Below are 23940 nucleotides of genomic sequence, written 5' to 3'. Positions count from 1 at the left end.
GAACTAAGGTATACCCTCCTTGTAACTTATCATCTATGGTTTCCGAGTCTGGCTCGATCAAGGTCATCTGTATCATTCTGCTGGCTGCCTTTATTCAAGATTCCTAGGCACCCCAAGTGACATGTCAAATCAAGCTCCCAGCCCCAAAAATCAGTCTCCAAATCGGGTAAATCCAAGGAGATAAGCTCATATTTATTAAACTTTATTCTGTTCTAGGCAATATATTCTATCTAAGATAGATCTGACAGACGATAGCTTTTGCATGATGCAATCTGAAACAAAAAGAGAGACGAGCGATTGGAAAGGCGATGCAAGGGTGCGAAACAAGAACGGAAAAGAAAAAACCGACGGGAGGGAAGCGGCCAGCGTAAACGATCGACTGTCCGGTGGGCAAGTAGGTAGGTACAGGAAAGAAGATTGAGATATAGTCAGCAGGTAGGTAGTCAGTAGTGGAGTGTAGTAATCTTCATGAGAAGATGGTCTAGTAGTCTATTATGTAAGTCTTGTGAGATCTTGTGCTGTATGTATCCACAATATATGCAAACCAAAAAATGACGAACCAACCCTTGCAAAACGCATGTAATCAAGGAGAAAAATCCAAAAGGGATATCAATGTAGAGAAACGGGTCTAAGCGGAACCCTTGGTCTTGCTGCCCTTGGGAACACGAGCGAGCCAGTAAATGAAGACTGCAGCAAAGATGTTGAAGACAATGTAGACCCACATCAGGCCAAAGTTGCGCCAGGCATCGTTGAAGTCACTCGACACCTGTGCCAAGAAGGTATCCGTGGATGAGATCTGGCAGAAAGTGCACTCGTCGGTGGCGTTGTCGTTCTGGAGGTAACCCTTGAAAACATCAATGTAGGGCTCCATGTATTGGTAGCAAGTCATGTTCTCTGGCGGGTAGAGGGTAAGGAACTCGACCTGTTCACAATACGCGTCGGTACCGGAGACGCCGGTCGACAACATTGCCGAGACGAGATAGGTGAACGGCGAAACACGGTACATGAAGATCCAGAAACCGGGGAGGACATCAGGGCTGGCAAGGACACCACAGAAGACGAGGCAGAGGGAGAAGAGCAAGTTGGCGAGGTTACCACCGGTTTCGGCGAGTTCAATACCGGCGATTATCATGTGGGCGAATGTGGAGGTGAAGAGGAGGAAGGTAAGGATAAGCAGGAACATGAGGGCTCCACGTTCGTGGACAGCGTTGGTAGGCTCAGCGTTGCGGTACAGGCCGACGGGGTAGTACCAACAAACATATATCAGAACGGCCATCAAAGTGTTCCACGGAAGCTCGACAAGAATGTTGGCTGTCATGAAAGCCTTCCAGGAGTAAGCCTTGGAGGGTCTTTCACGAGCTTCGTAGAGGGCACGCTGGGTACAAAAGTTTGGCATGATCTGCTGGACAAGGTTGCCGAAAATAGTCATTAACATGAAAATACTGAACATTTGGTTCTGGAGACCCTGTCTGGTGTTCTGGGCCTGGAAGAAAGAGAAACCAATGTAGAGCGAAGTGAGAATGCAGAGTGCGGTCTTGGAGTAGATGTAGATAGGACTGCGCCAGTACTGGGAGAAGACACGGAGAAGACATTCCCAGAGTTGAACGGAGAAGGGCGCGGCGAATTCTTTATAATCGGAAGTGTCAGGCGTAGAGGTTTCGACAGGCTTCTGCGAGAGTGTCTCCTGTAGTTCGGCGAGATGTTGGTGCACAGCTTGACGTTCAGGACTCTCACGCCAAACAGTGGGCCAGTCGACATCACTGTGCGATCCAGGCGCGGCACCAATAACCTCAAGCATCCATTCGGCGGGGTTGGCCTCGGCGGGAAGCTTAGGAGCTCCATTCCTCTCAAAGTAACTGGCTAATGTAGACGACTTATCACCGATATCACCGAAGTACACAGTCTTACCACCCTTGGCAAGGAACAGCAGGCGATCGAAACGTTGGAAGAGCATGGCAGAGGGCTGGTGGATCGTGCAAAGGATAGCCTGACCGTGCTGGGTGAGCGTATCGATAAGATCAAGAATAGACCAGGAGGTTTGACTGTCAAGACCGGAGGTAGGTTCATCAAGGAAAAGGAGCAGTTGGGGCTTAGCAGCGAGTTCGACACCAATGGTAAGACGCTTTCGCTGTTCCACGTTCAGACCTGAAAGAAATTAGCCATTGCGCTATTTATTAAGATTCGAGGGCATTACCTTCACCAGGAACACCGACAACGGCGTCAGCGTAAGCTTCCATTCCCAGGAGCTTGATGACCTCCTCAACATAATCAAGTTTCTCCTGGCGGGGGGTGCTTGCTGGCTGACGAAGCAGGGCACTGAAGCGCAATGCCTCACGGACTGTAGTGGTGTGAAGGTGAAGATCCTGTTGCTGAACATAACCTGTTTTGCGTTGGAAAGAAGCGTCGCGAGGACGGCCGTCAACCAACATGTCACCGCTGACGACACCCATAGTAACACGAGTAGCAAGAACATCCAAAAGCGTGGTTTTACCAGCACCGGAAACACCCTATTCATGTTAGCGAGAAACCACGTTTGTAGCATAAACGGATTATCATACCATCAAAGCAGTGCAGGTACCAGGTTTGACCCATCCGTCAACATGGTCCAGAATACGCCGTGGTTCATTCTTGATCTTAATGTCGTAGCAAACGTCCTTCCAGTGGAAGATGGCGGTCTGGCGTTGGATATTGGCAACATCTTGGTTCGATTGGTCCACTTTCTCACCAGCAGTCGCGGGACTGTGCGTCTCGACATCGTCGGTAGAGGGGGGAGTGTGGCCACGGCGGAAGAGGAGGACCTCACCCTTGGACTTGGCCTCTGAGATGTATTCTGTCGCAGTCAAGTAGGTGAACAGGAAAAAGGCCATGAAAGCGAACATGATACCCAGGTTGCGCCACATGTGGTTTGGAGTATACTGGAAACTCTCACGGAGATAGGCAGTTCCGTTAACAGTTGCTTCACCGGGTCCTGCGCTCACAACACCACAGACCTGATTGGCCAGAGAGGTATAGATATCACCGTAAGGAACGAATTGACTATCAGAGCAGCGGAAGGTGCGACCCTGGAATTCGTTCAACATCAGACTCTCGAAACCATAACCAATCGGGTTAATGTAGTTCATCCAGCGTGACCAGCCCAGCATGTTCCTGGTGGGTATGGTGAACCCAGTATAGATGACGAGACCAAGAATAAGAATAGCAGCTGGGACTAGAGCTTGGGAGAGGGTCCGGGAGGTGGCGGCCATTGTACGGAATAGCATTGACATTGTCAAGGTGGTCACGTAAGAGAAAAGCAGGAAGATGAAGAACGCGCGCGGTTCGCGGCGAAGATTCGTTAAGAAATAGAGGGGAATGTTGAAGGTGATAGCATTAAGAGTTTTGTAGGGCATATCACAGAGCATGGAGGCGATGGCTTCAGCGAAGGGATGGTACATGGCGTAGCGTGCTTGTTTCTCGACAATCGGGCGTTGTGCGTACAAGGTCAGGATCTAGAAAGAGTTAGTCAAAGCACTAATCGATTGGCAAGTGAAGAAGCATACCTCGAGCGCACTACCGAAAGCATTGAGCAGAACGGCGAAGAAAAGCAAAGCTCCACGAGAGTAGAAACTGCTGGTCTCGTCTTGGAGGTTGTAGAACACACTACCAATAATCAAAGCCATGATGAAGTTACCAATCAGCTGACTGAGGGTCAAACTGGCATCACCCTTGAGGCGCTGAAAGCCACGGATCATGCAAAGGTTGACCTGCTCCCAAACAGACATGGTGTATGGAGACTTGACGCGCCTGTCGAATAGTTAGATACCGGACATCTATACTAGGCGCTATTGCACTTACTGGTTCTTTGACTGCATCGCCCGGCGAGATTCGATGAACTTGCCAACTGATTCACCGCCGAGGGGGAATTCCTGGTTATACTCATCAATGTCACGCATAAGCTGTGCGTAAGCATCACTGTTCTTCCAAGCGGCCGCGAACTGGTCGGGAGTCTGGGGCACGCGGCCCTCGAAGCCCTTTCTTGTAATTCGCTCTGCAGGGCTGGTGAGAGAAGTAAGAAAATCAGCAGTAGTTTGACGCTCGGGACACTCGAATCCCATGTCAACGAAGAACTGCTTCGCCTCATCGGTCCGGCCGAAGTAAATCTGTCTTCCCTCATACAAGACAGTGACCTTGTCAAAGACATCGTAGGCACTCTGAGAGGCCTGGTAGATAGCGACAGCCACAGTTGAGCCAGCGTACTTTGTCATCAAGTTCAAAGTTTTGCAGAATTCCTATTGATAGTTAGTGGTAATGGTTTTGTATTGACGATCGAGAGGCCTTACCAAAGCGTTGGCACTATCCAGCCCACGGGTACTGTTATCCCAGCATTGCAGAGGACTTCCACTGAGGGTAGCTTCCGCGATACTAACACGCTTTCGCTCACCGCCACTAACACCACGGACAAAGTCGTTTCCGACGCGCGTGTTGATCGTGTGAGACAGGCCTAACATGGCCATCACGACGTCTCGCATGTGCTCCGCATACTGTTCCCTGGAAACACCCGGAAGACGGTTCCGGGGGCAACGGGCCAACGCGGCGAACTTCAGGGTGTCGCCAACAGATAGTTGTGGGAAGTGGACATCGGTCTCTGCGGTGTAGATGGCTTCACCGCGGAATTGCTTCCGCATCTGCTTTGCCGGGATACCTTGGTAGTTGAGCTCGGACGCCTTGTCCATGTAGATACCGTTCATTTCACCCGCGATGGTCTTGAGAAAAGTGGAGCAACCACTGTGACGAATTAGTGTCAATATTGGAACTCCAATGATAGCCAGGACCCCTTACCTTCCAGGTCGACCGAGGACGACAAGCATCTCTCCAGACTTGACCAGACCGTCGAAATTGCGGAGAATCTCGATCTTCTGCTTTCCAGAACCCATGATGGAACGAACGAGACCTCCAACTTGCAGCACCGAGTTAAAAACATCCTTCTGGTAATCCGTCGGGCTGCCGTAGCCGTGGATGCTGAGATTGCGGAAGGAGACACCGGCCTGGCGCGAGGGGTATCTCTCGGGGTCGCGCGAAGACAGAGCAAGGATGTTCTTCATCCAGTTCTTGGCCTTGAAGTTCGGGTTGGCCGGGTTGAGTGTAGACTCCTCATTTTTATCGATGAACGGGTTCTCAATGTTGTGCGTAGAATACTTGGTCGACTGATGCGTCAGCTGCTGGGCAAGCCGGGTGATTTCTTCTTCGGCTTCCTCCTCGTAGTCGCGCTCATCCTTCTCCCTCGCCGTTTCGGTGGAGCTGAGTATGCTGCTTGAATCGGCTGCAATTTTCTCGCCGGTAGACTGCTGCTTGTTTTCCGTAATCACGGATTCCTGGATTTCGGTGGTCGCATTGCCACCGTTCTCGGTCCCTCTAGATTCGACTGCGTGCGAGGGACTGATATTAGCGTTGAACGTCCCCAGAAAAGACGACATGGTTGCTGGTAGTTGAGACAACCAGTCTCAGGACGATGGGCGTATAAAGGACGCCCAAAGGCAGGTAGGGATGAGATGGCAAACAGATAGGTGATTGTTGTTGTCGAGGGAATGGAGGGGAGGAAGGGAGGAAAGGAGATGGAGCTTGGTATTTTGATCAACCTTTCTGTAACTCAGATCGACGGGAACCCCAGCTTAAGAAGAAGAGCAGTGGCGGGACACGCTTGGGACCCTCTCCGAGATAAAGCATAAATAGTCATAAAGGCCAGGCAGCTTCAGGCGAGAAAAACGCTGAAAATTAGTGCCAACGCCGCAAGTCTGGGCCTCGGAGACTAACCCAGGGCGCTGGCCAAACGGGTGCAGCACTGCCAGCTCTCCGGAACCCACTTCTGATGAACGGGTCTGCTGAGAGGAGATTCCGAAGGCTTCAGGCGGACTTAAGCGATCGAGATTCTCGTGGATCCGAGTAGACACGTTAGACTCATCATGACGGCGATAACATCAGCCACTGATGTCCAGGCTGCAGAGGGCCGCGTTGGGTAACACTGTGGTGGCCATGCTGCCGGGCTGGCTCTCAGCCTCTTCACGGCAAGAGTGACTGCAAGTCAACGGGCGATGCTCTCCAGTTCCCCACCGTCCCCATGGATAAGGGACCGTATGGGATACGGAGTTTGCGATTCTGACAGGCCGCAGCAGCGGCAGCACTCTACCTTACAACAGTATTGACCGTATATCGTACCTCGTACATTTCGTACACTAGTACTGAGACTAGTTGTGCAATCAATTGCGTTATCCTGATTCAACGATCAACGTGCTTACGAATTGTGCAAATTGCAGCCATCCAGATGATCCAGCGGCATTCCCATTGTCAGGGGTGGCGGTGGGGCGGCAAGAAGCCTTCCCGGATCCCGACCCCCTTTCCCTTCCTGTCTCGGACTCGTTTGTTCCGACTTCCTGGAGACCATTTATGCCGGTGACTCAGCTATGCCAGATCTTATCTCCAGCGCCCTGTGCCACCGATGTGATTGATCTCTCGGCACGGACGCTGCGTCTTCCGTATACAGTGTAGCTTGGCGATTTTCGAAAATTCCAGATCAACGCTATCCCCTCCGTTGTTTAGTTTCGATTTCAGCCTTGTCGCAAGCAGTCTGTTGCTCCTCCAGTTCCCCTTGCGATAATAATGTCCGCGACGTGCTCTATCTTGCATAGCTGCCTCAGTAGCGGCTACGTCTTGTCAACCGGGCTGAGATCAGGATACAGCTGAGATGGCTCGAATCAACCTGAAGTTAATCACGTAAGCGCCAAGCATGCATTTCGGTCGGGGTCGACCTGATCCTGGTCCAGGTTCTGCGCCAAGTCACTGGCTTCCGCTACCATCACGGTTTATCAAGGTTCACTCTTCACCATTCAACGCCTCTTGCGACATCCATAAGGACCATATGGGTGACGCACATGACTCACGAGTATCGCACTGATAATTGCAAGGTACGCAATACTTCCCGAATCAAGCAAGGGTTACGCGAGGGCGAGAAGCCCAAATCCCGCCTCGTTCCAGTTTCCCATCCCGAGCTGAAGAATCCCTGCTCCGGAGACAAGCGTGGCATCCTGGTCGATATTCACCGTGGTTATTATTTATATCCTAAATTCGGCTTGCGGAATGCGGTTCAATGAGCCACCCTGTCCCTCTGGAAATTTTCTCCATATCAGCGGTCGTTGAAAGCCTGAAACCTGAGGGCTTTGGAATCAGAGTCAGGACGCACGAGCCTCTGTCGATTGATTTAGGTTTGTTGTCCAGCCTGAAGTGGCCAAGGTCGCACTATGGAAAAAGGTTCATTGTGAGATGAAATGCGACGTCAGCAGTGCAGCACGCCCTAAGGCCTGAAGGCTAAAAGATATCTGTAGATGAGCCGAGCCGGGCTGAAGGAGCAAAAATCTCATTCTCCGCCGTCTCACCACGGACTCCACGGAGTCAGAGTCACCCTTCAGGCTCGCATTGCTGACTCTTCGAAGGAAGAGCGGTCAAGCTCTTGCGAGTGGTTATTATGATTGTTATTCGATTCTAGTTTGGTGCGGCGTGCCGCGTGCGCGGTTTGGAATACCCAGTCTTCGCATATACATATATATGTCTGTCAGGTGCCCAGTAGAAATATATCTCTTCCCAGGCTACGCCCAACCCGTTCCAAGCTTGCATCTAGATGCGGAGTCTAGAACAAAAACAGCCCAGTCTCCAATGCAAAACTCCATGATTATCTCAAGATCACGAAAAGAGAATGTTCAATTATAGTAGTGTTCAGAGTATCTTTCGCTCACTGCCGGCCTTGACCCTGTCTCAAGCCCCCCGGCCGTTTCTTAGCCACCTCAGGACTCGGGGCAGTTAGTGCCCCAATCTAGATCCAATGACGCATCAGAGTCGCTGCCTGAATCCTGACCTAACGTTACATTTCTCTTCGATTATGTATCTACTATTGGGACGGAATATCTAACACAGGGTTATTACGTTTCACGGCATCTGCCTGTCGCGGACTTAAAAAATCATGGGCAACTCTGGTAGGGCATGTTCTAATCCCAGCTGACTGCAGTCTATTGGTTAGTGCAGGCTACACAAATTGTCTCCGAGTTCATGGAGAATGTCTCCGCGCGCCAAGGGAACTTGGAGAGGTTAGGTATCCTGCCCAGTCTGAGTTCCCGGGATTGAAGCAGGATGCCACTCGGGCCGAAATTCAACATGTAGCCAAGTGGTCAATCAGTAATCTACCGAAGAAGAGAAGTCGACGGGAGCTTTTTTTATGTATTGTGATAGCTAGACAACCTACACTACTCTTCACCGTCACTTTCATCGTCGATGGGCTCGACAAGAAGCGTTCCGCCACGACCAATCTTGTCCTTGGCGGAGCCAGCATCAACCTCGTAGACGATTCGCGGCATGGGAGATACAAGGCGGAAGCCGTAGACGTGGTCGTACCCAGCCGGTTTCTCGACGGGAGACTTTTCTGACGTTTCCGTCTCCTTTGTGAGATCGTGACACTCCACAAACGCGTATAATTCCTCCATATCAGCATCGGGCGCAAATTTGCGGATCACGCGCTCGCCGTCGAGGAGACGAATACTGACCCGGACGGCGTCTTTGACGTCGCTGTCTGGTTCGGCAGGGAGAGACTGGGCTCGCCAGCGCTTCCACTGCTCGACGTTGCGTATCCGCTTCTCTTCGGCGGCTTGGCGCTCCGCTGCTGCTTGCTCTTCCCGCTGCCTGGCTGCTTCTGCCTCCCGTCGCTGGCGAGCTCGTTCTCGGTCGATGGCGAGTGAGCGCTCGTATGCGGAATCTTGTTGCTCTCGAAGACTGCGAGAAGCCTGTTGCTCTGCCCGGGTGGAACGGATGCGCTCGAGAGGCTCTTTGTTCTGTGAGATTGCTGTTCGGAGCTTCTCTACGAATTCCGCGGGTGAGGTAGCACCAGAGATTCTGCTGACGACGGACATTGCCGTTGAGGAAACGCCTGGCGTGTGCGCTATAGCTGCGGCAAAGGGGAATTTCGTGCATCGTAGAGAATTTGCAGTCTGGTATGCCTCGGCGTCCTGTACGTTGCCGCCCCAGATAATGATGTTATTTTGCGGGTCGTTGACAAAATCGGTAACCTCCTTTGACAGTAGAGTTCCCCGGACCCAAGAATCGGTATGGTCATGTTCGGGAGCCAGAAGAACCACCAAGAGGAACTTCAAGTCGCGATGTGCTCTTTCCAATGCCATATTATATCCGTTCTCCAAGAATTCGAGCGAGTTGGCTCCATATTCCTCCTCGAATTCGCGAATAAACCTCGCGGCGGTATCCTTAGGAGCTAGGGGCCGACGTCCGTTTGTATTTCGTCGTGCGCCTTGTAAACCAGAGCTTGCTGTCGTACTGAGTAACCGTGGAAGGAATGGGAATAGAGATCCGAAGAGGCGGAAGGAGCTGAAGAGCAATCTGTATAAAAGGTTGAACGGGGCGAAGACGAGGGCTAGGAGGAACGGAGGACGGTAGACCGGTTGATCTCCAGGTTGAGTCACGATCCGGGGAGCGGGCTCGACGGCGCGGGATGCTGGGGAGAAACGTGCAGTCAGATCCTCGTGCAGGAGGTTCTGCGCTTGTCGGGTTGGACGGGCAGGGCTGGCGCTCCCAAGAGAAGCCCGAGCTTCTTCAACAGGATCTGGTCCCTCGCCATCAAAGAATTTTGCGATGGCGATCTTTCTCCATTAGCAAAGACGTTCAAGCTCATTCAGAAGAGACTATTTCTCCGCTCTTGATTTCTTACCTGCACATTCCATTGTGACCGACTCAACAATGCAATGGCCTCCACCGGATCTTGGTCAGTAACCGCTGTATATGTTCCAAGAGCCTCCCGCTGGCTGTCAGAGAGCTCGGAGATGTCGGGCCCAGATGAGGACATGATCAGTTCGGCGTCTTATCCATAAATGAAGCCAACACGAGCTTAATAGGCGTCATTCAAGATGCAGGTAGATTAGGATGGATCGTCGGCAGAACGCGCAGCTTATACTGAGCGAGGTTAGGCTTCAACAATGAAATGTTCTGAGTGTATTGGTCTATTCACACGGAACTCTCCTCCGTGGTATTCTGCAGTGACTCGTGAATTTGTGGCAGCTTCGAGGTCGGAGAGCTGTCCAGTTCAGAGCTCCGTCATCGCCGGTCGAGGTCACGTTAGCCGCTCCGCCACAGCTCCGACCGCCTTTGTTCCCCTCCCCGCAGACTCGCTCGTCCTACTGTTGCGTCGCCGTGCGGCCTTTTGCTGCTCTTCCTTACTTCATCAGTGATACGAGGCCCCACAGCGCCTTCACTTCGCTGTTCCGGTATGCCCATATACGGTCGCGTTTAATGGATCTGAGACTCAATGTGTTGAGATAGAGAACCGCTAGGGAACGCCCCTCTTCGTGCCGTCGGCATTCTAGCCTAACCACGACTTGCCGTGCCGTCATATCGTCCTGCTTGCTTACGAACTTCCCGTCTACAGAGGAATGTGGTTATCCTCTGAGTACTTTCCGTTGCCCGCCGTTATATCGATTCGAACCAATGGAGAATTCTCTGCGCTGATACGCTTCTGCTCGTGGATATACCATGGCTTCCGTAGGGAAGCCTAGCTTGGAGGACGCCCGTCGTGGAACGGGATCTCCGAAGATGAAGGCGCGAGGTTCGTTTATTGGTCGTCGCAGTTTTGCTCTGTCGGACCCAGATTATCTTCTGAATCGGGACGAACCTAGACGGCTAAGATTGTGCTTCGACATCCCTAGAAAACGCGAAAGATACCCTATGCCGAAACGTGACCATCTATGGCCGATGCCGCTATGAAGATAAAGGTATGGCGACAGATCTTTCCCACCTAAGTTCTTGCCCATGAACTTATCTTTCTAACTGGAATTTGTGCTTGAAGGGTGCTCTTTCAACCACGACCCGTATAGGAACAACCCCTCGAACCAATTTGACAAGTGAGCATCCCCAGAATGAGCGACTTGAGTTTGAAGGTGTCTCGGCCTCTGACTTGGTAATTGTGGTAGCGCCAACAAAAAGCGGTTCAATGTCGACTCCCCTAGTTTTACGCCGTCCCTACTACCTTCCAATGGATCATCACCAACCTCATCAAGCTCGTCTTTAAAAAAGGCTTCTACAATATCCCCGAAAGCCGCAAATGCTGCTCCTTTCCAACCTAGGACGGCTGTTTCCAGTACGTTGAGCATCATACAAAGTTGCGGGTTATACTTACCATTGGCAGGATCAAACACTAGCACACCCGGAGCTCGACAGGATACCATGCCTCCCGAATGGTCTGTTGCTGAAGCACAAGAATTCATACCTCAGGGCTTTGACCCGACGCACATGGTAAGCCTTATACATCACCTGGGTATAATGGTGCACAGTCGCACTTTCCTCATAATCAGTTTTGTGCCGCCGGCCTACGTCAGCTGTCCATTTCCTACACAACCCATCTGTTCCACATTTGCTCGTGCATGATTCACTATGTCTTACCATTATATAAATCACTGCCATCTTCATCCGTATTGGAGACCGTATGCTAACAGTTACCCGCGGTATGGGTATATACAGTCTCCTCTTCACGGAAACGGTAACCCTGCTGTGGCCTCTGCTAATGCCTTTGACCCATTCGTCACCACTCCGAATCCCCTCGCTGCGCCAGGCACCGTTGGTCCCGTTCAAGCCAATCCTTTCTCTCACGATGCTGCCGCAACGACGCTCGGTGGAGCCGCGTACTACGCCAACCAGTCCGGCTTTCAACAGCCAGTGAGTTGCCCAGCCCTCCTCGCCACGAGCCCAGTATAACAACACCCAATCTCAGGTTCAATATCATTTATACGCTCCAATCGGCCCTCACAACCCGAATGCACTAGCGTATCAGCGCAATGTCCACGATCTATTCCTCCCGAATGACATTAGAGAAGAACTCCAGAAGAAAGCAGCTGCGACACTACAGACTCTACCAAGTATGAAGCAAAAAATATGTGATGGGCCACGTCATCTGAGGCTAACGTTCTCTAGATACTCAATTGCCGGCTCAAGTAGATTTCTTCCATTCCCTCGTTCCTCTTGATCTCAATCACCAGAAAAATGCGGCTATCTTCGGCTATCCTAGTTGGGTCTATAAGGCACAGTCCAGTAAAGACGGGTTATTTTACGCGCTTCGGCGATTGGAAGGTAATGTTCTACCTTTAATCCTACCATGGAAGCTTCCTATTTACTGGTTCAGGTTTCCGCTTAACAAACGAAAAAGCCATTCGATCTGTGCAAGCCTGGAAGCGTGTGGCTAGCGGCAGTATGGTGACGATACACGACGCGTTCACAAGCCGGAGCTTCCAGGACAGCTCCCTGATCTTCGTGACTGATTACCACCCGCTCTCCAAGACCCTTGCAGAACAGCATTTGAACATTGGGACGAGGTTTCAGGGCCGTCATAACCCGCACGTGCAAGAACAGGTTCTTTGGGGTTACATTACACAGATTGCCAACGCCCTGAAGAACATACACAGTAGTGGATTGGCTGCGAGAGTTATCGACGCTAGCAAGATCTTGCTCACCGGGCGAAATCGCATACGGCTGAATGCCTGCGCCATCCTGGACGTGGTGCAGTATGACGCCCAGAGACCAGTCGCCGATCTCCAGCGAGAGGATCTGGTGAACTTTGGTCAACTCATTCTCACGCTGGGAGCGAATGCACCAAACGTCATGGGCAACGCCGCGAAGGCCATGGAACATTTTACTCGAGCGTATAGCCCACAGCTAAAAAACACGATGGTTTGGCTGCTTGCCGGAAAACAGAATGATCAAGACCGGAACATTGATATCCTAATCAACGGTATTTCCTCACAATTGATGTCTACCTTTGACTCGGCTCTCCATCTGGATGATCAACTTACGACAGACTTGGGCCGAGAACTCGAGAACGGGCGCCTTGTTCGACTATTGACGAAATTGAACTTTGTGAATGAACGCCCAGAACACGATCATGACCGACAATGGTCAGAAAACGGAGAGCGGTTCTACCTGAAGATATTCCGGGATTACGTCTTCCATCAAGTTGACACTGCGGGAGATGCCGTGGTTGACCTCGGTCATGTGCTGACATGCTTGAACAAGTTGGACGCTGGAAGCGACGAAAGAATCACACTAGTCAGCCGCGATGAGCAGACCTGCTTTATTGTCAGCTACAAGGAGCTGAAAAAAGGACTGGAATCATCGTTCCAGGCGCTGTTGATGCCTAGCAGGAGGCTTCACTGATGACATGTCTACACAATGATCAACCACTGTGCGAGGTGATCATGCGTTATATATGTGCGAATTGCATGACCTGAACGAGTGGTTGAGTGGCATATTTTCCCGTGGAACGGGGTTTTGGAGCAGCACCGACCATGTTGGTATTTGCAATGAGCTACACGCGCGCTAGAGACATATGCACTTAACTGAGAACAATGCTTCTATCTGTTGAACAAGCTGATAGTAGATTCGACTTTGAACTCAACACATATCAGTAAGCAAGCATCAAGGCAGAGTATACATGCCAACTTGTGTGTACCAATTCATAAGGTAGAGAACCTTCTCACAAATCTGCAACATGGTCAAAATCATCAACTCCTTCTCCCAAATCCTCGACGTAAGGCCTCAACCTCTCCACCAAATCCTCCAACTCCAACTCCCCACCCTCGAGGTCCTCCTCAACAATAAACCCACCAAGCCTCCTCGGCGGAATCAACACATGATTAAGCACATGGATCACCCCGTCCCTGGCAAGCACATCCGCAAACCCCACGCGCTGTCCCCCATTCAACTTAAAACTCACATAAGGCCCATAATGCGCAACATCAACAGCAATCTTATGCTCGCCTCCTAAGAGCGTCGGGAGATCAAGATGCACGAAGCCATCTTCGTCAACGTCACCCCGTGTCCCAAGACCAGGACCCAGATCAAACGGCTTGATTTCCCTATCTTTGTACAAGACATCACTGTAGAGCGTCTCGCCAGGAACGATGTGGTACTTCAGCAACGCCTTTAGATAAGGAAGACCAGGCGGGGAGAAGAGGAACGCGTTGATTTTTAGACCCAAGTGGCTGAAAGCGCTGTTTGAGGGAGTGAAGAGCGTGAAGCCATCTCCCTTACTTTCGGCCGTTGTATTGAGGTACTCCTCCAGCCCGGTCTTGTGCAGACCTAGATTGAATGTTGAGAATTTTGTAGGTAGGATGTCGAGGAGTAGTGAGGCTGAGGGCGGCGGGAGGAGGATGTTGTCTATCCCGTGGATGAGGCCGTTCGTTGCGCCCTGGTTTACTCGTCAGCTTCAACTGGATGCCTGGGATATGGGAGTAAACGGGAAGTTCGGGGGACATACAATATCAGCAGCAACAATGTGACTATAAAAGTTCAGTGTGAGACCCTTGAAGCCCGCGCGGACGGCGATGCGCTGCGGGAGGCCCCCGTGTCCATGTTCATGGTCGCCTCCATCGTCATCGTTTCCATCGTCGCCGTCGGGCCTGCTACCGAGCAGGGGATCGTGAAGCGCACTGGGGATGGTATGTCGATGGAAAAGCTTCGCGGCGTTAAGGACGAAGGGTGACGAATGATACCGCGCCAGAGCACGGATTATTTTTTTGGGGATGTGGGAATCTTGATTCCACCATTCACCATCAGAGGTGTCGTAGCCGTCGCCGTCATGATCACGGTCATGGTCATGACGCCCATGCTTCCGATGCGGAATCTTCTGGAACGCATCGTCCGTCGGCGCAAAGATTGTGATCTTGTTGTGCTCAGTCGAGTTCAAGAACTGTACGAGTTCTTCGTCCTCGTTGATGATTTTCGTTAGGATGGTCGTGTACTTGCTTTCTGAGATGAGCTGGTAGATTGTTTTGTCGGATGTAGATGGCTGAGTAGTAACGGTATTTTCAAGGACCAGAGGCACGAGGGTAGATGGGCCATTGGTGATTTCGTCGATGGAGTTGCCGAAGAGGATTTTTATGTAGGTTGTTAGGGACTCGAACGACTTGATGAGGTCTGGGAACTTGGCGGAGTCGTGGGAAGCGTCTAGGGCCTCTGCGGGGGTGAAGGTTGGTGAGTGCTCGAGGGCATGGTTGAGCGCGTTTTGGGTCTTCTGGGTGTTGGGGTTGAGGGTAGGGTGGAAGAGTTCGTCCTCGAGGTCCTTGATGTCGCTGAGGACGTCTTGGATGTTTTGGATGACGAGGGCGGAGGTCAGGGGGAGGGTGGCCGCTGCCACGAAGAGGGGGAGCCTCATGGTGATTGTATATACGGAGCCGAGTATAGATAGAACTATCTATACAGAAACATAGAGGGTACTACATGAGAAAGAAATCCAGCTGACAGCGACGGCGCTCGAGACTATATACAGTGATCCGAGCATCCAGACTGGGCGATACGAAAGCTGACATCTGCGCTTCATCATTCTGGCAAAGGACCGATCAGGTCAGTCAATGGCAGTGGCTCGCTGTCCGCGGTCCGGTGCCCCCAAGAGTGGTTGATGGTCTGATTGAGCGGGGAAGCTCGACGGCTGCAGTGAGATGATGTCACGGGGAGATGGGCCAATTGTGCTTAGATATGGTGAATTTATGCTCATAATTTCATTAGGTGGCTTCTATTGCACATGATGTTTTCGAATCATTCAGGCATATTCCCACGTATCACGTCGAGGATGCAAAGAGTGACCTCTGTCTGACAACACGACTGAAGGATGGGTAGATGAGAGCTTCTGTTTGGCGAGGAGACTGATTTAAAAATCAGTCGGCGGAGTAATGTCAAGCCGTACCGTGCAAAGGTGCTTGTGCATCGTTCAATCCGAAGTGGGACATGCCCATCGAGAAACAGTCGCCGTCTACTCCTCCGCCTGAACGAATGGGTTGGCGATTTGCTCGCTGCCATCGGCGGGAGAGATCAGCACGATCAGGGTGCCACGAGCAACAATAAGGCCGAGAGACCGTGTGTTCTCGTTGCCTTCGTCATCTGCAGAATATTAGTCCTCAAACTCCTACCAGTATAGAATGCCGGTGAACTTACCGCGCATTGACTCTTTTACATCATCCAGAACCAGGTTCATCAACTGGTCGTAGCCTTTGAGGATACCGGAGACTAGATACGTTAGCTAGGGAGCTCCAAATGATGATGCCATAAGGAAAGCACACCTTCTCGCCCACCATTGAACTTGACGCGAACCTCCTTGTCCATGTACTTGTTCAGGTCCAGGATGTTTTCCTTTTTGGGCTTCTCCTGCTGCTGGGCACCGCCACCCGCACCGCCACCTTTCCCATGCCCGCCACGGCCGCCAGAGCGATCATAACCTCCGCCGCGGTTGCGACCACCACCACGGAACGAGCCTCGTTCGGACATGGCTTGGCTGGACCGGAGATATCAGACGATGATCAACTGGGGGTCCTTGATTCTCTAGTTCAAGCGCGGGTCGAAAATGGGTTATGTAATCGAGAGGATAAGGTATAAAAGAGGGGGCGGGGGAAGAGTGTGTCAAAGCCTGCACTTGCAGTGGGAGGAACTTGGAAGAGGCTAGCTCCCACTTTGGATGTCTATGGTAACAGTTGGGTAAAAACCGTATGGTATGGATTCTCGGAGCCGGGATCACCAATGACAACGAGTGGAAGGCAACTTGTCCGACGCAGTCCGTGGTGTGAAGGGGCGGAAGGCCGAGCTGGCAGCAGAAAGAGGGCAGACGGATTGGTGGGTTTGCCGGTCGTTTGTATGAGGGATTTTCCTCGATTCCAGGGTCAAGTCCACGCAACACAGCAGCAGATAGTCTCCGAGCGTGGTTAATTGGCGACTGAACTCCAGTCCGGGATTGCGCACTGCAGGTATTCTTGTCCAGAGTCTGGACTTGGGTGTCCGGTTGGCTGCTGGTCCTGAGGAGATCCAAGTCACGGGAGGAAACTTTCGCTAATTCTGTATTGTTATTTTACTGGCTGTCACAATACCAAATGGTAACGTATTATATTAAGGAGATGACTTAGGCAGCAAAATAATAAGCACTGTATGCTATGTAACTATGGCGGAACTAATCACTGCGTCCCTCTCATCTCCATCTCGATGCAGCTGCTCAACGCTAACAGCGTCATGTCTCCACGGACCTGTCTCACCATGGCCAGCCAGCCCTTGTTAGCTTCTCGAAAGTTGAGCAGCTCTGGCTTCTCGACTGCTGGCGGTGCAGTAGGCCTATGAGATGCGATCACGTGGCCCTCTGTCGCCCTCACCGGTTTGGCTTGGGCCTCTGTTCAGGTCTTCAGGTCAGGCAGCGAGCCTTGATGAAGTCCAAGGAGAGTCGCTTACTTGCGGAAGAGACAGTGGAATCAGTTGCTCCAGCACGTCATGTCAGTGGTCATGTCAGTTATCTCCATATCTGCAAGGGACTGATATCCGACCGAGATTCCCGTAAATTACGGTCATGACGAGTAACAGGTTGGACCGAGTCCCGTCGCACTCCGCTGACTTTTCGCTGGCGGGATCTTCAGTGACGGATCCCTCCGCCCTGCTCGGTTTCTGCTGCTGCTGTGACTTGACTGACTCCCCGTTTGTCTCTTCTCTTCCTGCCAGCTGCCTTCCTGCCATGTCTGCTCTCGTCTGCTCCGTCAGAGCTGTCGCATTCTTATGACATTTCGCCCGCCTGCTCTCTCGTTTTGAAATCACTATCCAGGCCCCGCGGCCTCGTGGCTGAATCAAATACCTCATTCTGGAGCGTCAGGCTCCGCCATCGGTGCACTCCCTCTTCTGCCAGCGTTCCCATTACTCAATAACGCCCACCTCGACCTTCACTCTCCAAAACTCTTCGCAGCCTTCCCCACGCCCCAGAAACATACTCTTAATACATTTTCGCCTCCATCTATACACCCCTTCGACCTCTTAACGGAACCCGTTGTCTCCCGACCTCTCTGCCTATCGCGGTCAAGGACTTTCCTCTATCCGTCCTCTGCCGTCATGGATTCTCGAACGGTAACGGCAGAGGCCCCCGGCAAGCGGCCTCGCTCCGACTCGGGGGAGTTTCCCCCGATCGCGTCCAAAGTCCCTAAAACACATTCAAATCACCTGCAAATCAACTATCTTGCGCGCCAGTACTCCGATAACCTCCCTTTGGTCTCGCTGGACGACACAATGCCTGCTATAATACATCTAATCGGCGAGTATGACGGTGTCTTACAACGCCATGAGAGTATTGCCGGGAACCTGGGCGCGTGCCCTCTGGGTCCAATTCTGATCAAGCGCTTCGAGCGACTGTTCGACGGTCCTCCGCGGGTACTCAAGTCGCATGGCAAGGACACACCCAATGTCACATGGTTGGACGTCGTGGAGTTCGCAAAGGCCAAGCCCGAGCAATTCAACTTGGAAAAGACTCGCAATGGCGTGCGCGTATGCCAGTTTTATACGAAACAAAGTCGCGTGGAAATCAGCGAGGAGGACTTTGTGCTGATTGACTCCGGCATGCCTCAGAAGATGATCCCGCCTCAGCCGATCATAGAGGATGAAGAGAAGGAGCTTGGCGCTCTTGAGATCTTGGAGAAGAATCTCCAGCAAATAGTCCAGATTGCAGATCAAGGTCCGTCTTCGCGCCATCCCCCGCTTGTGTCAGTCGCTAACTCAACTTCCTTTTCTAGTTTCCGCGCGTGCTCGACAACTTAATCACCGTCTGAAGAACCGCAAAACCGCCATTGTGGCTCGGCGGGAAAATGATGTGACGCTTCATACCTCTCGGCCACCGGCGGCTCATTCACAGACACAGCCGCACCTACCGCAACAACGTTCCATGAGCCCTGTCTGGCGCGACGCCAATGGCAACACCCATAACCCACTCAATGGCAATAGAAACGGAAATAGCTCTTCTAACGCTCAGTCTCCGTCGACAGGGTTCGTCGCCGTCAACGCAGCTCGTCATGGAGCTGAAGGCGTGCCGGAAGAGAACAATTTGTCGTCACAATTCCTGTTCTCTCATTCTAATACAGATAATGTCACAATTATCAATGGGACGTCCATCAAAGGCGCATCGCCGACCACACGTGCTGAGTTGATGAAGAAGTTCTTCACGACTCAAGACCGTCAGGTGCGAGGAGCCTATGAAGAAGCTGCTGGATCAAGCAATCGCCAGTCATCGCGCCCTAGGCCTAGGGTGTCCGAAGGCGGCGAATACAACATGTTTGCACCGTCACCTGCAACTGTCGCTATTCCGAATACCCCGACCTCGTTGCTCCCGCCTCCGAAATCACATCACCATGAAAAGGATGATGGCGGACCGTTCAAGATCGAGATGGTTGCGCGCATGGAGGAGCTGCAGCGAGGTGATCGTATTATGCCGCCTTGCGATAGATGCCGCCGCCTCCATATGGACTGCCTCAAGAATCTGACTGCCTGCATGGGTTGCACAAAGAAGCACGCCAAGTGTTCCTGGCGAGACGTGAAAGAAGAAGAGTTGCGTGAAGCTCAGCGCGCTGACCGGGAGAATGCGGAGGCCTCGCGTTCAAAGGACACTTCTGGCGCCACCAGCCCCACTGCTGCTCTTCCGGAACAGGCTCCTCCACCTCCGCCTACCACCATTCCGACGCCAGCATCGGCCCCAACGCCAGCTGCACTGGTACCAGAACCGGAGAGACCGCGTGAGGGACCTACAGATGTCAATGTGCGTAGGGAATCTGCGCCGATTGCCGCTCCAGTCGCCCGACCACCGGTAGTAAGGGAGGTTTCTCCTCGACGAGCAGTGAGCGAGATTCAAGGCAGCCACAGCCATCCTTTCAATCATGAGCGCCACGACCGACACGATCGACATGACCGCCAAGACCGGCGTATCAGTATTCACCGGGTCAACGAACCGTCTCGAGAGGACGAGGTCCCGGACGCACTAAGGCAGGCCATCCTAGATACATACAACGACCACCACCGGGTAGCGGCCGCAGCGAAGGCCAGCGTACGTGAAGTGAGCAATGAGCGCGAACGCGAACGTGACAGAGAGCGGGAGCAAGAACGAGACCGAAAATTGGTCAGAGCATAGTGGTGGTAATGACTTTTCGCGTTATGGAGGTTCTATATTTGCATGTATATATGGATGTATTGGCATGTTTGAGCGCTTTAGCGGATATCCCAGGCAGTGGTGTTTATGCTTTATTTTTGAGGTTTACATACACAATTGCTTTACCTGGACTTGTATAGTTATGGAAGTAATCATGTGACTTTGACACATGCATTCTCGATTTCAACTCCCAACTTTTCCTGATTTGGGCCTCTATATTGGGTTTGACTGACCACCTTCTTAGAACAATCATTTACTGTATCCACTACGAGTCCACTCTCAAATCAAGCTTTCAGAAGAGACCCTCCTCGCAATTCGCAATTTTCTTGCTCCTGATGCTGTCAGATAGGAGACCAGTTCACGGCGGAGGACCTCCAGCACCTGCGATGAAGTGATATAGAACATTGACCTCAATAGGTCTCCATAAAATACATATGGAACTATTGGAGATGGACTAGAATTGACTTTCTTCACGTGAAAAGCAAGTGCACTTAGTATGACTACGTGTGGCATCTCTCCCCATTAACATCAACGGACGGGCATTCAACCATAGTTTGCATTCACGCAAACGACACCTCTTGTCATTTCCTCATCTCAATGCGGACAGCAAAGAGGATTCAGAGCTGGGCGCCTAATATGAGATGCATCAAAAGAATTGCTTGCCGTCTCGCTCGTCGGAGGATCTCCGGCCGACATCTTGCCTTGGCACTATATAGTCGCCTTCCCCGCATCTATCCCTCAGCATCTTCTGTTTTGATATTCCAATCGGTACATTACTTCACATGATGGATATCAAATTCGTTCTCGTCACCGGCGCAACGGGCTTCATCGGCGCGCACATCGTCGACGCCCTACTCGCCCGCGGCATTCGAGTGCGCGGTGCTACGCGCTCCATAGCCAAGGGCGAGGGGATGATGAAGGCCCGTCCGCAATACAGGGAGCAACTTGAGTTTGTCCGGATCGACGATTTTGAGAAGCCTGGTGGGTTAGTTGAGGCCGTTCAGGGTGTTGACGGGATAATTCATACTGCAAGTGTGAGTCTTCAACCCAAACAGGACCACTCCATCGATCCGGTACTGATTGAGACAGCCCTTTACGTACGACACAACAAACAATGAAAAAGAACTCGTCCGTCCCGCCATAAACGGCATCGAAGCCGTTCTCGAAGCAGCAGCAGCATCCAAAACCTCCACAGTCCGCCGCATCGTCCTAACATCCTCCTTCGCCTCAGTCATCGACATCAACCGCAAAGCACCACCTTATTTCACTTACTCAGCATCAGACTGGAACCCCCTCTCATACGCCGAGTCAATTGACCCCGCAACCAACGCCGTCGTAGCCTACCGGGGCTCTAAGAAATTCGCCGAGCTCGCTGCTTGGAAGTTTATTGAGGACAAAAAACCCCCCTTCGACCTCGTCACCCTCTGTCCACCCATGACATTCGGACCAATCGTGCACCCCATCGCATCCGTGGAAACACTAAACGAATCGAACGCCACACTCTGGAAAGTCGCTGCCGGCTCAAACCTCCCCACCGCCCGCGTCCCATTCTGGATCGACGTGCGTGATCTCGCGCAGGCGCATCTCGGAGCTTTAACGGTTCCCGACGCAGGCGGGAAAAGGTATACGCCTGCGTCGCCGGAGCGGTTCTCGTATGCGCTTGCGGCGGAGATTATCAGGGATGAGTTTGAGAGTTTGAGAGAGGGCGTTTCGGGTGAAGTGCAGCCGGTCGATGAGAGTCATGGGTTGGATGGGAGGTCGAGTGGTAGGGAGTTAGGGTTTGGGTATCGGGCTTTTAGGGAGACGGTCTGTGATTTGGTGGAGCAGGTTTTGGCGTTGAATTCTAAGCAGACTAGGGCACTGGGCGGGCCTTTTAGACGTGATCTAGACACCTGCAACCTGCGCGGTAGTATGGTGTAGCTCGTGGCACATGGATAATCGAGACACAGGGCTTATTATCATTCAATTGTAACCCCGCTGTCTATATTATATAGCATAACCCGTTTTTGGCCTCCGAGTCATTGAGAAATATACAGGTAGCTTCTCTTACCTTAATCATTTCATTGGTGCTACGAGCTTGAAGCTCCTAGCCCGTGTCGAAATGCATAAGTCCCAAGTACTAGAAATGTAGGGCTCGGCGGCATATCTGCACGCCGGGTGGTAGGTCGTAATAGTTGAACCTTCCATCACAGAGCTCGCGCCTTCCTTATAGGTAACTGCTGAGCGCGCTCTACCGAACATCTCTAACTTCCGCCCGGGCGCTGTTCCTTCCCTGCTAGGACGGTCGCTCCTTCCTATTGGCCATTCCGAGATTGCGCCTCCACCATCCCGTAGACTTTCCGGTTACCTAAGGACGATTTAGTCACCGACCATGCCGGAGCAGATCTTACTGTACTTGACTCTACTTATGGATGAAAGCCCAGTGTCTCTTTTCTACTATATAAAATCCATACAGAAGCTTAACAACGATTCAACACAAAAACCATATGAAACCCTACACCGCGAATCACGAAACAACCATCTAATCAAGATCTGGAATCGGCAACCCATTCACAATCTTCACTTTACGCCCCAACTTATCCAGCGCATCCTTGGAGTTCTTCGCACGCAGCTCAGCTGTCTCCGTATCAGAGACAAGAACAAAGTCGTATGTCAGCAGAGCGTGGTCCTCAGAGACCCCGTACTTAGCAGCGTACCCGGGCCCGGCCTTGCTGATGTCAACGACCAGCGAGTCCTTTACGCCGAAGACGGCGTCGGATGTTTCGAAGGGGTCGTTTCGGAGGTAGAGGGCTCTGTTATACAAGTCAGTCTCGTTAACAGGGAGCTCGACGGAGAAGAAGGGAGGAAACTCACGTAATCAAATGATCATACCCCTCCCTCTCAAACATAAAATGCATATGGCTGGGCCGGTAGGGATGTCTATGCAACTTCTTCAACAACTTCCCCACAGGTCCATCATGCGGAATCGGATACGGCACGGGCGTGATCGCATTAAACCAGAAGACACCCTCCTTGTCACTGTGCATAATACACCGCCCATCAGGCCCCGCGCGGTCCGCGTGCTGAACATCGTAGTGCCCCGTCGAGTCAGTTTCCCAGATATCGATCTTGACTCCCTCGACCGGATTTCCCGCTGTGTCTTTGATCGTGCAGACCACGAGGAGAGGTTCACCTTTTGGATCGGAGGACATCGATCCGCCCTGCGTGATCTCTTCGGCTTCGTGCGTGTGGAAGGGCCCGAGGACGGTTCCCTCTGTGCTGTGCGGTGGTTTGGGGTGGTCGATTGAGTCGACGAGGATGGAGAGGCCGAGTACATCGCTTAAGAGGATGTATTCCTACACAAATCACAAAATTATCAGCCTCACCCCCTCCTTCCAATTCAACAATCTAAACAAAACAAAAGGAAGTGTGAACCAACCTGTCGAACATCACTACAAATCTGCCCAACCTCAGTGAGGAACTTCAAACCCGCCATCCACTCAGCACTCGAAAGCCTCGTCTCGCGCGCAAAGTCATGCAAGTGCGTGACGAGCCGCTCAAGAACATACTTCATTCGCTGGTCCTCGCAGAGCGAGTTGATCCGGATGACATTCTCGGTGATGTTGTCGACCGTGAGGTTTTTCATCGGTGGGATTTTGACTTGTGAGGGGTCCATTTTTGCTTTTGCCTTCTTAGGACTTCCGAGGGCTTTTGGCTGGATTGGGAGGATTGTTTTCACAACCTAAGTGTTGGGTCAATTGAGTGTCTGGTCGGGGAGTTGTTGCGGGTACTATATAGGAGCGAGGGGTACGGAGTTAGAGGTCCCCCGCATGGATTTACGGAGGTTGAGCGGAAGCTTGTATAATGATCAATAAGCGGTCATTTGGGGGGTGTGATTGGCTGGTGCTGGGTCAGGCCGGCATTCCCCCGAATACTATAACTTGCTTACACGCGGTATGAGGAGA

The 23940-nt window shown here is 52.0% G+C and overlaps 9 protein-coding genes across 9 annotated transcripts; 3 read left to right on the top strand and 6 right to left on the bottom strand.

The window, feature by feature from the left end:
- Positions 1-628: 628 nt before the first annotated feature.
- On the bottom strand, positions 629-5453 carry BDV17DRAFT_286030 (pleiotropic drug resistance family ABC transporter; the record flags this gene model as incomplete). The annotated part of the gene is made up of 7 exons (XM_073760822.1): positions 629-2145; positions 2195-2507; positions 2559-3488; positions 3540-3783; positions 3835-4268; positions 4320-4764; positions 4819-5453. The coding sequence occupies 7 exons, from the start codon at positions 5451-5453 to the stop codon at positions 629-631; spliced, it is 4518 nt and encodes a 1505-aa protein (XP_073621145.1).
- A 2558-nt stretch (positions 5454-8011) lies between these two features.
- BDV17DRAFT_248924 (clathrin-mediated endocytosis regulator UBX3) lies at positions 8012-10091 on the bottom strand. The gene is made up of 2 exons (XM_073756151.1): positions 9737-10091; positions 8012-9668 (listed from the first exon to the last, which is right to left on the bottom strand). Exons 1-2 carry the CDS (start codon positions 9869-9871, stop codon positions 8268-8270), a joined length of 1536 nt encoding a protein of 511 aa, XP_073621144.1. The 5' UTR covers positions 9872-10091; the 3' UTR covers positions 8012-8267.
- Positions 10092-10435: 344 nt separating this feature from the next.
- Positions 10436-13391, top strand: BDV17DRAFT_4705 (PAN-complex poly(A)-binding subunit PAN3). The gene is made up of 9 exons (XM_073764584.1): positions 10436-10627; positions 10728-10793; positions 10868-10922; positions 10992-11158; positions 11207-11313; positions 11539-11733; positions 11789-11933; positions 11989-12144; positions 12197-13391. Exons 1-9 carry the CDS (start codon positions 10555-10557, stop codon positions 13222-13224), a joined length of 1992 nt encoding a protein of 663 aa, XP_073621143.1. The 5' UTR covers positions 10436-10554; the 3' UTR covers positions 13225-13391.
- On the bottom strand, positions 13384-15520 carry BDV17DRAFT_4679 (FAS1 domain-containing protein). Its single transcript, XM_073764572.1, has 2 exons — positions 14327-15520; positions 13384-14257 (listed from the first exon to the last, which is right to left on the bottom strand). Exons 1-2 carry the CDS (start codon positions 15221-15223, stop codon positions 13544-13546), a joined length of 1611 nt encoding a protein of 536 aa, XP_073621142.1. The 5' UTR covers positions 15224-15520; the 3' UTR covers positions 13384-13543.
- A 297-nt stretch (positions 15521-15817) lies between these two features.
- Positions 15818-16329, bottom strand: BDV17DRAFT_286026 (putative small nuclear ribonucleoprotein (LSM7); the record flags this gene model as incomplete). The annotated part of the gene is made up of 3 exons (XM_073760821.1): positions 15818-15945; positions 16000-16071; positions 16125-16329. The coding sequence occupies 3 exons, from the start codon at positions 16327-16329 to the stop codon at positions 15818-15820; spliced, it is 405 nt and encodes a 134-aa protein (XP_073621141.1).
- Positions 16330-17247: 918 nt separating this feature from the next.
- BDV17DRAFT_4676 (uncharacterized protein) lies at positions 17248-17904 on the bottom strand. The gene has a single exon (XM_073764571.1). It carries the CDS (start codon positions 17671-17673, stop codon positions 17329-17331), a length of 345 nt encoding a protein of 114 aa, XP_073621140.1. The 5' UTR covers positions 17674-17904; the 3' UTR covers positions 17248-17328.
- On the top strand, positions 17797-20127 carry BDV17DRAFT_4693 (Zn(II)2Cys6 transcription factor domain-containing protein). Its single transcript, XM_073764579.1, has 2 exons — positions 17797-18535; positions 18594-20127. The coding sequence occupies exons 1-2, from the start codon at positions 17920-17922 to the stop codon at positions 19976-19978; spliced, it is 2001 nt and encodes a 666-aa protein (XP_073621139.1). The 5' UTR covers positions 17797-17919; the 3' UTR covers positions 19979-20127.
- A 517-nt stretch (positions 20128-20644) lies between these two features.
- BDV17DRAFT_4695 (SDR family oxidoreductase) lies at positions 20645-22002 on the top strand. The gene is made up of 2 exons (XM_073764581.1): positions 20645-21030; positions 21086-22002. Exons 1-2 carry the CDS (start codon positions 20779-20781, stop codon positions 21914-21916), a joined length of 1083 nt encoding a protein of 360 aa, XP_073621138.1. The 5' UTR covers positions 20645-20778; the 3' UTR covers positions 21917-22002.
- Positions 22003-22390: 388 nt separating this feature from the next.
- On the bottom strand, positions 22391-23939 carry BDV17DRAFT_4655 (intradiol ring-cleavage dioxygenase). The gene is made up of 3 exons (XM_073764569.1): positions 23415-23939; positions 22850-23331; positions 22391-22788 (listed from the first exon to the last, which is right to left on the bottom strand). The coding sequence occupies exons 1-3, from the start codon at positions 23649-23651 to the stop codon at positions 22518-22520; spliced, it is 990 nt and encodes a 329-aa protein (XP_073621137.1). The 5' UTR covers positions 23652-23939; the 3' UTR covers positions 22391-22517.
- Between the last annotated feature and the right edge of the window lies 1 nt (position 23940).

The sequence above is a fragment of the Aspergillus undulatus genome (genome assembly GCF_047715775.1).
Source record: "Aspergillus undulatus strain CBS 261.88 unplaced genomic scaffold BDV17scaffold_1, whole genome shotgun sequence".
In the NCBI taxonomy this organism is placed as follows: domain Eukaryota; kingdom Fungi; phylum Ascomycota; class Eurotiomycetes; order Eurotiales; family Aspergillaceae; genus Aspergillus; species Aspergillus undulatus.
This window is presented reverse-complemented; position numbering and strand designations above follow the sequence as displayed.

Coding starts and splice junctions, on each gene's coding strand:
- BDV17DRAFT_4695 (XM_073764581.1), top strand. CDS start 20,779: ATGATGGATATCAAATTCGTTCTCGTCACCGGCGCAACGGGCTTCATC. Junction 21,031..21,085: donor GGATAATTCATACTGCAAGT/GTGAGTCTTCAA, acceptor TGATTGAGACAG/CCCTTTACGTACGACACAAC.
- BDV17DRAFT_4655 (XM_073764569.1), bottom strand. CDS start 23,651: ATGGACCCCTCACAAGTCAAAATCCCACCGATGAAAAACCTCACGGTC. Junction 23,332..23,414: donor TTTGTAGTGATGTTCGACAG/GTTGGTTCACAC, acceptor TGATTTGTGTAG/GAATACATCCTCTTAAGCGA. Junction 22,789..22,849: donor GGGTATGATCATTTGATTAC/GTGAGTTTCCTC, acceptor CTTGTATAACAG/AGCCCTCTACCTCCGAAACG.
- BDV17DRAFT_4676 (XM_073764571.1), bottom strand. CDS start 17,673: ATGAGGTATTTGATTCAGCCACGAGGCCGCGGGGCCTGGATAGTGATT.
- BDV17DRAFT_4705 (XM_073764584.1), top strand. CDS start 10,555: ATGGCTTCCGTAGGGAAGCCTAGCTTGGAGGACGCCCGTCGTGGAACG. Junction 10,923..10,991: donor CCCTCGAACCAATTTGACAA/GTGAGCATCCCC, acceptor TAATTGTGGTAG/CGCCAACAAAAAGCGGTTCA. Junction 11,159..11,206: donor ACCTAGGACGGCTGTTTCCA/GTACGTTGAGCA, acceptor TACCATTGGCAG/GATCAAACACTAGCACACCC.
- BDV17DRAFT_4693 (XM_073764579.1), top strand. CDS start 17,920: ATGGATTCTCGAACGGTAACGGCAGAGGCCCCCGGCAAGCGGCCTCGC. Junction 18,536..18,593: donor AGTCCAGATTGCAGATCAAG/GTCCGTCTTCGC, acceptor TTCCTTTTCTAG/TTTCCGCGCGTGCTCGACAA.
- BDV17DRAFT_248924 (XM_073756151.1), bottom strand. CDS start 9,871: ATGTCCTCATCTGGGCCCGACATCTCCGAGCTCTCTGACAGCCAGCGG. Junction 9,669..9,736: donor GGTCACAATGGAATGTGCAG/GTAAGAAATCAA, acceptor TAATGGAGAAAG/ATCGCCATCGCAAAATTCTT.
- BDV17DRAFT_4679 (XM_073764572.1), bottom strand. CDS start 15,223: ATGAGGCTCCCCCTCTTCGTGGCAGCGGCCACCCTCCCCCTGACCTCC. Junction 14,258..14,326: donor ACATTGTTGCTGCTGATATT/GTATGTCCCCCG, acceptor CGAGTAAACCAG/GGCGCAACGAACGGCCTCAT.